Genomic DNA, 16,930 nt, shown 5'->3' with positions numbered 1-16,930 from the left:
CTGCAAATTATACTGAATAGTGCAGCAGTTTTTCAATTTGGTCAAAAATTACGCCCAAACCTCTGCATGGAAGGACAATGCACCATCAGATCTTTATCTAGTCCATAATTTTTTCCCTGTCTTGCTACCCTGTGTTCATTCCTATGGCATCCCACAGGCCTCACCACAGCTGTTTTGGGTTTGATTCTTCCACACCTTTGGTAGGGAGCACTCAATAGAACCTGTCCTGCCCTCCCACTGGGACAGCTATCCAGAAAAGAGAAGGAACTGCTGCAGTTTCCAAAGAGGGTTTTTTCAGGCTCTGGTTTTGTTTCCTTTGCATTTTTTTCCCCCATACAGCAGATAATGTATATAAGAGAAGGAATACAGATTAGAAATTGCGTATTTCCAAGTTACATATTCCTTCCTACTCACTTTCAGATTATTACTGACAGCAATATTTTTAGGCACTATACAAAAATTCTTCCTTCTTCAGTTACTTGAATACAACCATAAAAACAAATGTTATTTTAGGCTGAGTGAGGTACTTCAGGCTGAGTAGAGAGAGGTATAGCCATTTATCATATATCAACAACTAAAGGCAGGAACACAACTGATTATTCATAAGTCTCGTATCAAAAATAAACAAAAATACAAGGGTATAAAATTTGATCCTGAGTAGAAAGAATAAAATGGAGGCAAGCATAATATTACAGTCAAAGGAATCTGATGTCCAGACAGAACCTGCAAAGAAGAAGTAGAAGCACTTCCCTCATTTTCAGAAGGGTTTTCAGGAGAGTAAGCAGAACCAGAGCAGTCCTGGACAAGGGAGGGTACATAAACCCAGGGCAATCCACTGTGAGGCCCAGTCACTGTGCCACTTCCTGAGTGTCATAGGAAATGGTCCATCCTGCTTTCCACTCCCTGAATCCATATATGTGCACAATGAGAACAAGTTTCTAAATGCTCAACACAGATATGTCTGGCTGCCATCCCAAAGCGAAATCAATACTGGAAGATGTGACCAAAAGTTCAGATGATGAGCAAAAACTGAAGCAAAGTAAAAGTAATGTGCAATCCAGAAAGGAGTAAAAGATAAAATTATAATTAGATTAAATAAAAGATAAAATCACTGTAATTACAATAGATTAATTACTTTTCTATCAAAATTTATTCTTAATTATGCTTGCAATTGGAAAGGCATGTTTTCAAAACTGGAAAGAAAATAGGTATATTGGACAATCCTTTTCTTAAAGCATCCACTATTACACTCTCTGTAAAACCCTGAAAAGGGCCTGTTCAAAAATACTGCAGTAACAATACTACAGTGCTAGGAATTAGTACTATACATAGTCCAACATACTTTTGAATTAACACACAACGAAACAAACAATCTGCCTATGCTTCAAAAGGAGCTGTGCTCCCTTTGCCTTTGGCAGAACATGTGGACTGTACAAGGTATGAATGCCCAAGGACACAAATTCATCTGGTGACAGTGAAGTTATCTAGAACTGAAAGGCACCAATGCCAGGAAAGCCTCATGGAAAACAACATTGACACAGAACACCTTCTCTTCTGCATGCAAGTATTGTGACACAGAAATGAGATTTCATCTGCTGCCAAGGACACGAATGCTCAAGGACACTAAACATGAGAGGTCATGATCTAACAAGCACTTCCAAAATGGAGCTCAACACTTGGGTTAACCAGACAAGTAGATTCAGCTTTTTTTTTCTAGATGAATGTAAAAGTCTGGGTTTGCATTGGTGACATACAGCATTTTCTACTTCAGAATTGTACACCAGGCATGTGAAAAGCAAACACCAAAATTATCATTTATAGCATCATGTTCTAGATTTACTCTAAATGAGGGGTGAGCAGAGCAGGACAGTATTTCAGTCAAATTTCTCTGTAGTCAAATGATCTGTGACTGAATATTAGAAGAGAAACACAAGTAAAATTAAGATCCAAATCTGAAAATGTGACCTAAGGCTAATTTTAAAAATGTATTTTCCAAATATTTTCTTCTCCTGTAAACAAAATAATGTTATCATGACAATCTGGCATTAGTATTTTTGGGCATCTACACATTAAAAGGATGTGGTTATTAAAATGCTTCAGAGAAGCAAATCTACACATAACTTATGTGCTGTAAACGTAATATTTTTTGCTTTTTTTTAAGCAATCATCAAAATTCATTCTTCTCTAAGTAAACCGAGTATTTAGCCCATAGCAGAAAAACTGAACTTCCCAAGTCCCCTAACGAAAGGAAATAAAAACCTCTAAAATAGAAAATGCTACTGGAAGTGCTACTTCCAGTTTTAAAAAAAAAATCAGTTCAGTACTAGCTCCAATCTTCCACCCAGCTGTTAGCAGGATTTATATCTTTGTATACTAGAGCTCATGAGGCTATGACATATTTTACTACGTGATCTAGTGAAGAGAGAGGGTGCAGTTTGAGAATGATTATGTCCATTAAGAAGCAAGTGCAAAAGAGGCAAGGCCATCTGCATACCCTAATAAAATGGCCATGATTTATTAGAAACAGGAAAAGTGTTACGCTGCATATTTTGGAGGACAAAGCCAGGACAGATAGAGCTGATAGCTCTGTGATAGTTACTCATCACGAAATTTTCAGCACTGAATAAATACACTGAATTCCTCTTACTGACCCATTTTCTCAAGGTCTAAATACAAGAGAAATTGTGACTTCTTGGTTTGCTCAGGGTTTGGGTGGTTTTTTTAGAATGCAAACAATAAGAAAAGATGCATTCTGTTCTTCAGAATGCTCAAGAAATATCCAAAACTAGTTTGCATTCAGGATAAAAGCCTTGAAGTTTGCTTTCTTTTACATGATCAGCATTGCCAACAAGGCAAATATTCAGAAATTGGATTAAAGTGGATGAGTACTTATATTCCAGCTTTGATAGGCTTTATTTCCCAGGCCTGAAAAAGCACCCCTCTCAGTTTCTAGAAAATAAGAACTTGGCTTTTTAAATTCAGTGCTTAAGCAATTGCAGACAGAAGCACAACTAAACCATGTGAACCCTGTATGAATCCTGGAGGAAAACCACAGTAACATGAACTACCTACATAATAATAGAGTAAGGAAGAGTAGACATTCTTTGAGTGGCTGTAAAAGGAGGGGAGAACAGGAAAATATAGGTGATGCCAGGAACTTTGCCTCCATTTCTCTGTAGGCTCACAAGTGCATCTCTGTATGGTAAACAGTGACACACAGGACACAAACAGTATATGCCTGGTAGCATAAATATTTTTGTGAGTGTGAGAAAAAGGGTATGGAAATGAACACTCTAGTATTGTATGCAGAACCCTTGCAGAGCTGCCTCTACAGGAAACCCCCTCCCCACTCCCCCAGGTGGAAACTAATGATTGAATCCAACTTCCAAAGAGAGTAAATGCAGTTAGTTAAATTTGTGGAAAATTAAAAGGGAGCCTTCCTTCTTAATGTCATTATACCACAGGCAAAGCAGAAAACTGATTCAATTTAGGCTCCTTCTCCACTCCCCATCCTCTTCCTCCAGAAAAGAAAGTCCTTCAGGCCAAAAACACAGTATCCCAATCCTTTAGCAGGTCCACACATTTTATTTACATTATTTGGAAAGAGTAGTAATCAGTGTTCATAAGGATACTGGAATCCCTTATGTTGAAGGATAAAAAGTTTTATCAGAATTTTTAGTACTTTCCTTATCTCCAATAATTTCATGACAACTGCTCATCTAATATTTTTCTGATATGATTTATATGGTATGATACTATAAAAATACCCAGATAACAGTAAGACATTTTATTTTAGAGAATTTTACTATTACAGACTTTCTGCATCTTCTTTAATATATTAAAAGCAATACAGTTTTGGAAACAGAAGTATTGCTTTTAAATGTGCCTCGAAAGCTGAACAGCATATCCTTTCATCAGTGATCTTACCTTTTTCTGAAGGACATTAATTTTTCTTTCTTTTACTTCCAACATGTCTTTCATATCTCGAATTTCTCCAGCGAGGGTTCCTTTCTCTTCTGTGAGGTCTTGAAGTTGTTTTGTTTTTTTATTCAGAAAGGTTTCCTTTTCTTCCAATCGTAACCGCAAGGCATCAACCTACAGCAAGTAAATCAAACATATTTAGGGTTCAGTATAGATCGATTAGCATATTTTTTTCTAATACTCCTTTATTCACACTTAAGAAACATTTTAGTTCTCTCCTATGCAATTTTCCAAACTGAACTCTAAGAAATTGTTTTACTTGTTACACTTTTCTCCAGTTGTGTTTATTTCACAAGTCTCTTACCAAATGGGTCTCACTAATTCTCTGTAATAAGCACAACTCCCCATCAAACAAAATAAGGGATATTCAAGGATTTTTTTCCTAAGAAAAGTGCTCTGCATATATAACTGGGGTTTTTTTTAAATAATACTAAAAAGAAAAAAAAAAAAAAAAAAAATTCCAACATGCTAGAGAATGTGCAAGCACCCTTGATTTTCTTATTTCTTGCTGTGTAAATGTTCAAGTATGCAAATCTGTTATTCTCTTAATGCAGTTCAAACAGTATTAAAATAGCAGAGATCTCAAATCATTAAAGAAAAAGAATATGTTTGTCTTTAACCATCAGTACTACAAGAATCACACCTGATATATATTGGTGCCTTCAGGAACACTTCCAATGTTTACATGCTCTGGTTCAGAAAAGCAGCTACAAATGAATTGCTGAGCAAGTCTCAGCATATAATACTGGGGGGTGGGGAATACTTGGGGGTAAAGAACAGAGTTCATCATATATGAAGCTTTTGAAAACCAAGATTTTTTTTTTCTACTATTACCTTCATATTATTGAAAGTTTATTTGTAAATAAAATAATAAAAGAAAATATACCCACAAAATTCAGTCAGTTCTAATAAACACCATGGAAGGTAGAGAACTAAGATGGAGTGCAATCATTTATTTTTAAGAGATAAGTTTCCTTGAAAAGAGGTTTTTTCTGCACCTCTGAACCATGAGATGTTCACATTAAGTGGACTCAAAGGCTTCCCTTGGCTGCAAGGTTCACAACTGAAAAGTCAAGGTTTGGATTCAAAATGTATGATGTGGCAATTTAGAATAATATTCCATCTGCAAGAGAACTGCAGGCAGTCAGGCAAGTGTGAAGTATTATATTCACTAATCCAAATGTCAAACATACGAATTTTAGAAAATAAAGAACAAGAGTTTAAAGTTTGTATTTCCTAGACATGCATAAGGTTAATTCATAATAAAAAGCTAGATGGAAGAAACTGAAACGGCATAAACAGAGGCTTAGAATTTTTAAGTTCTGCAGATGGAACAGTCAGAAAGGGTCTTCTCTTTAAGCAATTTGTTCCCTAGTTAATTGGATTGCTATGGAAGTGCAAAACAATCAGTAAATTTATATTCATGTATATTCTGAGCTCTGTAACACTAAATTTATTCAAAGCAAAAGTATTTTCAATGCCACTTTAAAACTTGGTTTGGGACAAATTTACATGATCTATTGGATCTCAAAATGCATGTTCTTCCTGCTTTTAAAATGGCTCATTGCCTTTCTATACACTGGAAAAAAAGATTTATATTCCTCTGGATTTATTTTACTTTTAAGACTTTTTTTTTTACAATATTACAGTAATAGGATCTCTCAGTTTGTAAGCAGCATGCAATAAGGGATTCAAAGATTATTTTTTTAATTAGAAAACAACAAATAATAGTAGCAACAAGCTTTCAGATCTCTTTAATGAACATAAAAGACCTCATCTGAATCTCATTACCACATCTTCTTTATACTTAATCACTCATTTGCTTCATGTCTGAAAGCAATCCTTGAAATCAAATGACAGAAATCTCTGTTGGGCCTTTCAGCTGCAGCTGAGGAGCTTGTCAGGACCTTGGAGGAGGCTCTCTAAAGGCAGCTCTCCCTGTCAGGCACTGCCAGGCTCATTTTCCAACTGCCACGAGGCAGACGCTTAAAGCTTCAAGTAATGCAGGAAGCTGGAGGTGATGATATCCCCAGATAAACAAAGCACTGACACCATTCCCCCGTAGCTGGGATAACACAGCTGCTTCCACAGGTCTGATGCAGTTCTGTCCTGCTTGGCTGAACCCGGCAGTGTCTGAGTCAATACTTTCTTCTCTGCCCATCCAGTCCCCGCCCTAAGGGTTGAGCAGACAAATCTTTCTTCTTCACAAATTTCTTCCCACAAATTCTGTCAACATGGCTCCCTAGATTCAACTTGGGAATGGGGGGCATTTTAGGGAATAAAACTTGGGAGCACAAGGAAGGTGAAGAAAGCAAATGGCTCTAAATGCCCAGAGGGACAACCTGTGTTGGAAACAGGAGCAGAGCTCCTGTCCACTCCAGCTTCTCAGATTCAAATCCTGCTTTAGCTTCAAATAAAGTCTTTAAAGGGTAACCAAAGTGCAGCTTCAATTGCACTGAGAAACAGTCAAAGAATCTCAACCCCATCAACCCCATTTCACAAAAGGACAGTGCAAGAGTTGGGAAGGAAAGAGCACAGCATGTCCACCAGAGCCTTAGGTGGCAGAAAAAAATCTGCTAAATACACATCTAGTTTCTTACACCTCCTCCTCTTGAGAATGATACAGCAGAGCACTTTAATACAAAAATCCACCTACACAATGAAGTATTTCAATGGAATAAGTATGTCATCCCCAAACTAACATTCACAGCAAGGAGGCATTCTGAAAGTGGAGGCAGAACCCTGAGCCAGAGCCAGCCTGGAAGAGGGAACAGACAACTCATACTGTGTGTGGTCTTGGGCATGCAGACTGATTTTTTGTTCACAGAAATGCAACATGGAGGCTTAGGAGAACATCAGTTATGTCAGTCATTTTCTCCTTCTGCAAAGTCGTCTTTCTGCCTCTAGTAATCATGACCCAAGACTTTTACATTTCTCATAATAGGAAACAAAACTACCTCAGCCTGAACTGCAGGTGACCTTTCACTATCTGCTCAGCCCTAAGCATCATTGCATAAGTCAAATAAGAACCTCCAGATGGTAGAAAACCAAAGTGCTGTTAAATCAGTTCCTCATCTTGTGGATGACCAGAAGCAAAATATACTACTTCATTTCTGGCCAGGGCAAATTTGCCAAAATAAGAAATCATCTCCTCCCTGATGATGGCACTGTGAAATCACATCTCTCAAAAGTAAGACAACAATGAAGTATTCTAGATGAAGCATGCCAGCACACTATGAAGAACCTCTGCCATTTTGTTACTACTTCTTTTCCATCTAAGGCATTTTAAATATGATTTGAAAGGAAATTAAATTCGGGTCATTTTATAGCAACAGATATATATATATATATATATATTTGAAAGGATAAGGACTTCTCATACACAAAACTCCTCTCTTTAGCTTTTCACTCAACACTATCTAATTTTAAGTCCTTCACTTATTTTTCCAAGCTCTGGCAGTATATCTACTAGTAAAACTTGGCAGTCTGAAGAACACCATAATTTTCAAGAAAAATAAAGCAAAACCAGCTAACATAAAATATTTCAAAGACCTCTCTCCAAGTAAATTGCTTTTTAATTTTGTCTAACTTCTTTTTCCTCAGCAGCTACTTATTTCTACTATTTAATACAATAAACTCTGTCACTTGCACTGGAAATATACAACACACTGTAAAAACTTTAGAATTGCATTATACTTTTGAAAAAAAAGAGTTGATGTAACTGGCAAAAATTGCCAAATTTGAAGTCAAACTTTATTAATCTTCATGTCCGCACTTGCCACTCATGACCAGCTTCCGTAGTGATGTCTATTCCTTGAAGCTCCTTACTGTTAATTGTTTAATTTAGATGCCATATTACATATATCATTTATGAAAGTGGTTAAGTGCTAAGAAGCTCCATGGGGAAGTAAAACATGAAGCAGCACTACTGTGTTTCATTGTTAACAATTATTTACTTTACCATCATAAATAGATACATTTAAAGCAAATGTTTGACTGTACTTTTTTTAAACTAAACCTGAAGGTCCTACTGAAGTCCTAAGTGTTCTGTAGTACCACAGCTGGGGTAATGAGAAAAAACTGTAACCCACTGTTAATCCTCCTCCTGAGGCACTCCTGTTCCAGCACACACTGCAGCCAATATTCACCACTGTGCCCAAGAGTCCAGCTCCTCTCCTTCTGTACCATCATTCTCTCCCTTCCTCATGACCACTACGTGCTCCATAGGCCTGTGGACATTTTCTGGGCCATTATGCAGCCATCTTTTGAGGAAAAACTTCAGTTAATAAAAACTCCCAAATTTCTATTAAATATCTTAGTGCCTGTGTTTATGCATCCACATATATCTGGGGAAATTCTAAGCTGCTACTATGAAAACCAATTTAAATCTAGAATAAAAGAGCTGTCACTCCAGTTTTCCATGCAGAAGTGCTGAATTATTACAGACAGCATATTCTCACATGGCTCCTTTTGCAAATATGAGAACTGAACTACAAGTATAGAAAGGTGATCATGTGTCCCAGCTGTACTCTCCAGAGCCACTAAAAAAAAAAAAAAAAAAAAAAAAAAAAAAAAAAAAAAAGCCCCCCTATTCTAAAATTAGAATATATAATGAAAACTATCTCCTCATCATATTTTTCCCTCATCTTTTAGTTTGATGTGATAAAGATTATCTTTTTCAAAGCAATAGCAGTACCTGCCAAGGCACACATTCATTTCCATCAAAAACAACTGACGCATGTAAAATTTAGAACATTTTGAAGCTGCAGACAACTGAATTTTGCACAGTTAATATCCTTTGCACTCTGTTCCAAATTGAAACTCTAGTGACCTAGCTTTTACATCACAGAGGAAAATTACCCTTTCAGACATTATCTCAAACAATATTCTCACCCCTCTACTGCTCTAAGTATCATGGTTGCTCTGGCTCACATTTCAATTCAGATGATACTTTACAGGCTTTATTTATAGTCTTTAAATCATAATATATTTTAATGTTCTATTTCCGCGATTTCAGCATTTAAGAACCGACACAAAGGGAGGCGTTTAAAGCAGATGAGTACTTCGTAGTCCAGGGAAAGAGTGAACAACAGGAGATGTTTTGCAAACACAGGCCAGTGTTGGATGCTCCCATCAGGAGAACAAGCTCCTGCATTTCCCCAACACGAGTTTTCAGTCCTTCAGCACAAGGGCAGGAGAAGCACCAGTGTGGTAACACCTCAATATCCCTTACTCCACTCAGTCCTTGAAGATGACACCTACAATTTTCATAAACTTCTCAGCCTCCAGCCTCCACCCCAACAACTTTGGCTGCTCTACTCATCCATCTTTGTTTTTCTTATATTCAGTCCAGATTATGCTGCTCTTTAAAAGAGAAAATTGGTAAACTGACGGCTCGAACTACACCAGAAAAGGTTTCAGCTGAACCAGAGATTGTAAACAAGATATTAATGGTTCTCTCAGGCAGTAGGAAGCTTGTCCTTGTGGAACATCATATGCCACAAAGAATTCTGATCACTGTACCTTATCAAGGCAGACAAGTTCCTACCAGCTGGTTTATTCTAATTTATATCTTTGCCTATTCTTACTACTAAAATTAAGTGGTTCAAAGCCACTAGTCCAAAGTTCAGAATTTAATATTGTTTAGTTCCAGCAAATTTTGGAAAACACATGGGAACTGTAACTCAAGTGCTAATACTCATAGTTTTTGTTAATAAAACTTCCAACACTAACCTCATGGAATTTACCTCACCGATTTTCATGCTCACTATAAAAGTATAGCTATCATAATACTTTTGAATTATGCAAAAGGAAGTCAGTCATTCCAGAGTCAATGTTATTTAGCAACATAATGGTAGTTATGAATTCAAAATACTTAAAAACCAATTTACAAAACCATGAATCTTGGAAGCTTTTAACTTTTGAAATTTCTATCTTCGATACCATTCAGATTTTATTGTACTGTAATGGATTCATAGAAAGCTAATCAGAAAGCCATAGTGTTCTTTTTTAAAGTCAAGCCAATGTGTTTAACTGCTTCATGAAAAAAATCGTGTAGAATTCCATGAAAGAATCATCAGTAAACATCCATTAATTTTATATATGGTAAAAAAAGAACTTTTACATGAACTGTTTTTCTGTTTCACTTTTTTTACTAGTAGGATTCAGTAATTAAAAATAGTTGACACAGCAAGGAATGTGTGATTTTCAAAAAGCACATTCATGTTTGTAGCCTACTCAGAATAAAGGAGGTGCCTGTCAGTAAAACCTCTCTCCAGCTGAGCTAGAGAGCCTGTGTTATGGCTTGTAGGGATGAGCTGTATCTTGACCTCTCTATCAATTTCACATCTTTTGTGTGAGACACATCTCACAGAAGAATCTCGTGATTCAACCTGTTCTGAAACTAGAGCACCTGGTTGTGTCGCCTACTTGATTATCAGACATTCCTACAGCAGGAGGTACAGCTGGAATCAGCTCAACTACAAACTCATCTTCCAGAATCTATGGCCAGCTCACAGACAGACTGACATAAACCAGCTTGGACATTATTTTTCATTTATTCATAACAATATGGCAAACAGAAAAGGTTAAAATAATACACTAAACATATATTGCTTATTTTAAATACAACACAGCATTTTCTCCATGAAATATGACATTTTGATTCTTGTATCTCTCCTGCCCACATTATTCCAGAAACCAGGTTACAGACTTTTGTCTAAAGACTGCTGCATTTTTCATGCGTGAATAAGCTCCCCAAATATTTGTAATCCCTCAAATTAAAAATTTGCCTCCTAACACTTCCCAAAAAAAAAAAAAAGCTGAGAGTGAAGTCCTCTCTCTCTCACTCAAGGGCCAGGCTCTACAATCTCCTAGACAACAGGAAATATCAGCTGGTGTGATAAGGACCTTGAGTACCAGGAAGAGTTACAGGTCTACTTCACTCCATGACACGTCCTCAAGCCAAACCTTCTGTCCTCTGGCCCCTTCTAGAACTCAGAGCTTGCCCACTGGCTCTGGCTTTTGAGCCATGAAAGGCAAGGCAATCCACTTGCTTATTTCCCCTGCATATTGTCCTGGATTTGTGAGATAAGAATGTATTCTATTTGCCATCTGTTGGAGGTGGGGGGCAGTTATCTTATCTCTTCCAAGAACAATGTCTCCCTCCGGGGAGATGTCTCCTGCTAATGGGCCATTAAGTGACTCACTGCATGACTGATAAGGTACATCATCCCATTGTGAGATGCTCCACCCAGAAAGAGGAACCAAGCATTCCTACCTGCATAAAATAAGCTTGGTCTAAGCCATCGGGCAGTTTTCTTCACTGGATTCCCAGAGGAGCAGCCATCTTCGCTGGATTCCCAGAGAAGCAGCTTCTTCCCTGCTGGATTCCCAGAGGAGGACCAGGCCCATCTACTCTATCACCAGACCTTCACAGAGAACTATACCCTTCTACAGGATCTCTGCTTCAGCAGCATTTCATCTGCCACTGCAGGAGGCACAGCCATCATCCAACTGGACTTTTACCAACACCCTGACTCCTCAGGGTGTCAGGTTTTCTGACTGTATCAGTAGTTTCGTTTGTACTAATTACATTTGTTGTTCTTTTTTTTTCTATTTTAGTTTTTTCTAGTAAATAACTATTATTCCCATTCCCATACCTTTGCCTGAGAGCTGTTTTTTTTATTTTGAAATTGTAGTAATTCAGAGGGAGGGAGGGGGTTTACCTTTCCCACTTCACAGGAGGCTTTTGCCTTCCTTTACAGACTCCTGTCTTTTCAAACTAAGACAGATCTTGGCGCCCAACGTGGGGCTCGAGGGCATTGAAAGGAAAAAGGGAATAATAGTTCTTAAGTAATCTAATTGTGTGTACTGATATAGAAACATCTTTGAGTGTCACCATGTGGTCTAGCTTACCTTGGTTTGGGTGGCACGTGATCGTGGCTGTATTTCTCCCATTTGCAGGCCCTTATCTAGATATGGGTCCTATAACTAAGGCTACTGTGGCTGTTATCCAGTTTGGCTTATGGGTTAATAAGGTGAGGAATTCATGGATCTTTAACTTCCTCTGGAAGGCAGGTACATGGATTCAGAGCTATCATACACTAACTGTGTGTTTTTGGGGTTACCTTAATAATGGTACCTATTGTGAAGAAATGACACCAGGGGAGATTTTCTCCCAACCTTTTAACCATCTTTTTGGGTCTGCTCCACCAGTTTTTGAAGGGTTAAGATCCACTCTGAATGCTAATGATGTCATACAATGGGTGGTGTTGTTGATATGCCTGTTATATTTAGCACTCAGAGATAAGGGAAGGTTAACATGGAGAACTACCCTGACACCTGCCCCAGAGACTAGAGATGCTGCTGTTCCAGAGCCTGACCCTGCCCCACAGTCTGTCTCAGAAATGAACCACCCAGATTGGGTGGGGGTTCTGGTTAAGGAGATACGTGAGATGAGTCAGATGCTGAAGGAGTGCATTTCCCCAGCTATTGAGAAACTCTCACTTTGCCTTCAAGAGGGACAGCCAAATAGTACAGCAGTGGAACCCACAGGTGTTACAACTGTCCAGGGTCCAGCCGAACCACAAAGGCAGTCACAGCCAGCAGCAGTTGCCCCGGTAGAAACAAGGAGGTCTAAGATGAAAGCTGAGCACCCAGATAAGGATAGGAATGGAGGAACCTCACAACCCACAGGGGAGCCAGAGGTTGCAATCATCACCGAGTCCCTGAGGTACGAAAGTCTCCGTAACCTGCACAAAGACATTGTGCGACGGGGACGTGAGGCTTATACTACCTGGTTACTCCGGGTCTGGGATCTTATGGGTACAGGCGTGCAGCTGGATGGTGGTGAGGCAAGGAACTTGGGACCCTTGACCCAGGACTCAGGTATGAATCAGATTTTTGTAAGGGAGCCAGGGTCTCTTTCTCTCTGGGAGCGGCTTTTAATGAGTGTCAGAGAGAGGTTTGTCCACAGGGAAAGAATGCAGGAGCACCACCATAGGATGCGCTGGAAGACCCTTGAGGAAGGGATCCAACAGCTGAGGGAAGTAGCAATATTGGAGGTACTCTTCGGGAGGGATGGACAGCATGACAATGACCCCGACAAAGTCAGGTGCACAGGGCAAATGCTGTGGAGCCTAGCAAACCTTGGGCCATCTCAATACACCACTTTTATTGCAACAATTGATGCAGATACTAACCGAGAGACCGTGGGTTCTGTTGCCAACAAGCTGAGGAATTATGAGAGCATGATCAATGGCCCAATGCAGGCTCATATCTCAGCTGTGATTAAGGAGTTCAAAGAGGAGATGAGGGAGATGAGGGAGGAGATGAAGAAAGTTAATGCAGCCCCTGTGCGAGTTACAGGCCCCAAATTCAGTGCCCAACATTCCCCAGCTAGAGACAGAGGGTACACCCCAAGGGCCAATTTGTGGTTCTTCCTGCGTGACCATGGGGAAGACATGGGTAGGTGGGATGGGAAACCCACTTCTGTCCTGGCAGCACGGGTGCGTCAGCTCAAAGAGGGAAACTCTAACCGAGGAACTTCCACCAAGGTGAAGGTAGCCTCGACCTCCCATGACCGAGCTGCCGGGTATGATGTGTCAGATCCCCTTGAAGGAACCTCTAGTATGTATGCCCAGGAAGGGAATAATAACCAGTGTTAGAGGTGCCCTGTCTCTAGCCAGGGAGAGGCACGGGAAAACCGGATCTTCTGGACAGTGTGGATCCGATGGCCTGGCACATCAGAGCCACAAAAATATGATGCTTTAGTTGATACTGGTGCGCAGTGTACTTTAATACCATCGGGACAGGTGGGGGCAGAGGCTGTTTCCATTGCTGGTGTGACAGGGGGATCTCAGCAACTGACCCTGGTGGAGGCCGAGGTGAGCCTGACCGGGAAGGAGTGGAAGAAACATTCTATTGTGACCGGCCCAGACGCTCCATGTATTCTAGGCATAGACTTTCTCCGGAACGGCTATTACAAAGACCCAAAGGGACTCAGGTGGGCTTTTGGAATAGCTGCTGTAGAGGCAGAGAACATTAAGCAGTTGAACACCTTGCCTGGATTATCAGAGAACCCGTCTGCAGTAGGACTCCTGAGGGTGGAAGAGCAACGTGTGCCAATTGCGACCTCGACAGTGCACCGCCGGCAATATCGGACAGATCGAGATGCTGTGATCCCCATCCACCGGATGATTCGTGAGCTGGAGAGCCAAGGGGTGGTCAGCAAAACTCACTCACCCTTCAACAGCCCCATCTGGCCTGTGCGCAAATCCGACAGAGAATGGAGATTGACTGTGGACTACCGTGGCTTGAATGAAGTGACTCCACCGCTGAGCGCTGCCGTGCCGGACATGCTGGAACTCCAGTACGAGCTGGAGTCCAAAGCAGCAAAGTGGTATGCCACTATTGACATTGCTAACGCGTTTTTCTCCATTCCTCTGGCAGCAGAATGCAGGCCTCAGTTTGCTTTCACGTGGAGAGGTGTGCAGTACACCTGGAACCGACTGCCCCAGGGGTGGAAACACAGCCCCACCATCTGCCATGGACTGATCCAGACTGCACTGGAAAAGGGTGAGGCTCCAGAACACCTGCAATACATCGATGACATCATTGTGTGGGGGAGCACAGTGGCAGAGGTGTTTGAGAAAGGAGAAAAAATCATCCAGATTCTCCTGAAAGCCGGTTTCGCCATTAAGAAGAGCAAAGTCAAAGGACCTGCCCGAGAGATCCAGTTCCTTGGAGTGAAATGGCAAGATGGACGCCGCCAGATTCCCACTGAGGTCATCAACAAGATCACGGCGATGTCTCCACCGACCAGCAAAAAGGAAACACAAGCTTTCCTGGGTGCCATAGGATTTTGGAGAATGCACATTCCCGAGTATAGCCAGATTGTGAGCCCTCTCTACCTGGTTACCCGCAAGAAGAACGATTTCCACTGGGGCCCTGAACAGCAGCAAGCCTTCACCCAGATCAAGCAGGAGATTGCTCATGCGGTAGCCCTTGGCCCAGTCAGGACGGGACCAGAGGTGAAGAACGTGCTCTACTCTGCAGCCGGGAACAATGGCTTGTCCTGGAGCCTTTGGCAGAAGGTGCCTGGTGAGACTCGAGGCCGACCCTTGGGATTCTGGAGCCGAGGTTACAGAGGATCCGAAGCCAACTACACCCCAACAGAGAAAGAAATCTTGGCTGCCTATGAAGGAGTTCAAGCCGCCTCGGAGGTGATTGGCACGGAAGCACAACTCCTCCTGGCACCCCGACTCCCGGTGCTGGGCTGGATGTTCAAAGGAAAGGTTCCCACTACCCACCATGCCACTGATGCTACATGGAGCAAATGGATTGCCCTTATCACCCAGCGTGCCCGTATTGGAAATCCGAATCGCCCTGGGATTTTGGAGATAATTACGAACTGGCCGGAAGGTGAAAACTTCGGTCTCACTGATGATGAGGAACAGGAACAAGTGACAAGGGCTGAAGAAGCGCCACCATATAACCAACTACCAGCAGAGGAAACATGCTACGCTCTTTTCACTGACGGTTCTTGTCGCATCGTAGGGATAAACCGAAAGTGGAAAGCAGCCGTATGGAGCCCCATACGACAGGTTGCACAGGCTACCGAAGGAGAAGGTGGATCGAGCCAACTCGCTGAGCTCAAGGCTGTTCAGCTGGCCCTGGACATTGCTGAAAGGGAGAAGTGGCCAAGGCTCTACCTTTACACCGATTCGTGGATGGTAGCCAATGCTCTGTGGGGGTGGCTGGGAAGGTGGAGAAAGGCCAACTGGCAGCGCAGAGGAAAACCCATCTGGGCTGCTGATATATGGAAAGACATTGCCTCTCAGGTAGAGAAACTAACAGTGAAAGTCCGTCATGTAGATGCCCATGTCCCCAAAAGTCGGGCTGATGAGGAGCACCGAAACAACGAGCAAGTAGATCAGGCAGCAAGAATAGAGGTGTCAAAGATAGACCTAGATTGGCACCATAAGGGGGAGTTGTTCCTGGCTCAATGGGCCCATGATGCGTCAGGTCATCAGGGCAGAGATGCCACCTACAAGTGGGCACGAGACCGAGGGGTGGACCTAACCATGGACAGCATTTCTCAGGTTATCCATGACTGTGAGACGTGTGCTGCCATCAAACAGGCCAAGCGGGTGAAGCCCCTATGGTATGGTGGACGGTGGTCCAAGTACAAGTATGGGGAGGCCTGGCAGATAGACTACATCACACTGCCCCAGACACGCCAAGGCAAGCGCTACGTGCTGACCATGGTGGAAGCCACCACTGGATGGCTGGAGACCTACCCTGTGCCTCATGCCACCGCCCGGAACACCATCTTAGGCCTGGAAAAGCAAGTCCTGTGGAGACATGGCACCCCTGAGAGAATAGAGTCGGACAACGGAACCCATTTCAAGAACGGCCTTATCAACACCTGGGCCAGAGAACATGGTATCGAATGGATATATCATATTCCCTATCATGCTCCAGCTGCCGGCAAAGTTGAACGGTGCAACGGACTCCTTAAGACCACCCTGAAGGCACTTGGTGGTGGAACTTTTAGAAACTGGGAAATGAACCTGGCAAAAGCAACCTGGATGGTCAACACCCGAGGGTCCATCAATCGAGCTGGTCCTGCCCAGTCTGAACCCGTGCACACAGTAGATGGAGATAAAGTCCCTGTGGTACATATGAAAGGTATTTTAGGAAAAACTGTTTGGATTAATCCCACCTCAGGCAAAGACAAACCCATCCGTGGGATTGTTTTTGCTCAAGGACCTGGTTATACTTGGTGGGTAATGCAGAAAGATGGAGAAACCCGTTGTGTACCACAAGGAAACCTAGTCTTAAGTGAGAAATAGGTGTAAGATTTCATTGTGATGCAGATGGAAATAGAATAAGGGGTGGATAATGTCCTGGATTTGTGAGATAAGAATGTATTCTATTTGCCATC

At 41.6% G+C, this 16,930-nt stretch overlaps 1 protein-coding gene and 1 long non-coding RNA gene across 6 annotated transcripts in view; one reads left to right on the top strand and one right to left on the bottom strand.

Annotated features, from left to right (window-relative positions):
- LOC310913950 overlaps nt 1-16,930 on the top strand; it is a 293,389-nt gene that overhangs the window by 86,339 nt on the left and 190,120 nt on the right. The window lies entirely within an intron of this gene.
- Nucleotides 1-16,930, bottom strand: part of ERC2 (ELKS/RAB6-interacting/CAST family member 2) — a 438,499-nt gene that overhangs the window by 294,740 nt on the left and 126,829 nt on the right. For all 5 annotated transcript variants that reach the window (XR_014590924.1, XR_014590925.1, XR_014590926.1 and 2 more), the window contains exon 7: nt 3,928-4,095. Coding sequence is in view for 1 of the 5 variants with exons in the window: in XM_083869813.1 (XP_083725939.1) it covers nt 3,928-4,095 (168 nt within the window). In the remaining 4 variants the exon portion in view is untranslated. The remainder of the gene's footprint in view (nt 1-3,927; nt 4,096-16,930) is intronic.

The sequence above is a fragment of the Zosterops lateralis genome (assembly GCF_965231275.1).
Source record: "Zosterops lateralis genome assembly, chromosome: 11".
NCBI classification, from domain to species: Eukaryota; Metazoa; Chordata; class Aves; order Passeriformes; family Zosteropidae; genus Zosterops; species Zosterops lateralis.
Note: the sequence above shows the minus strand (reverse complement) of the source record. Positions and strands in the feature narration are given on the sequence as shown.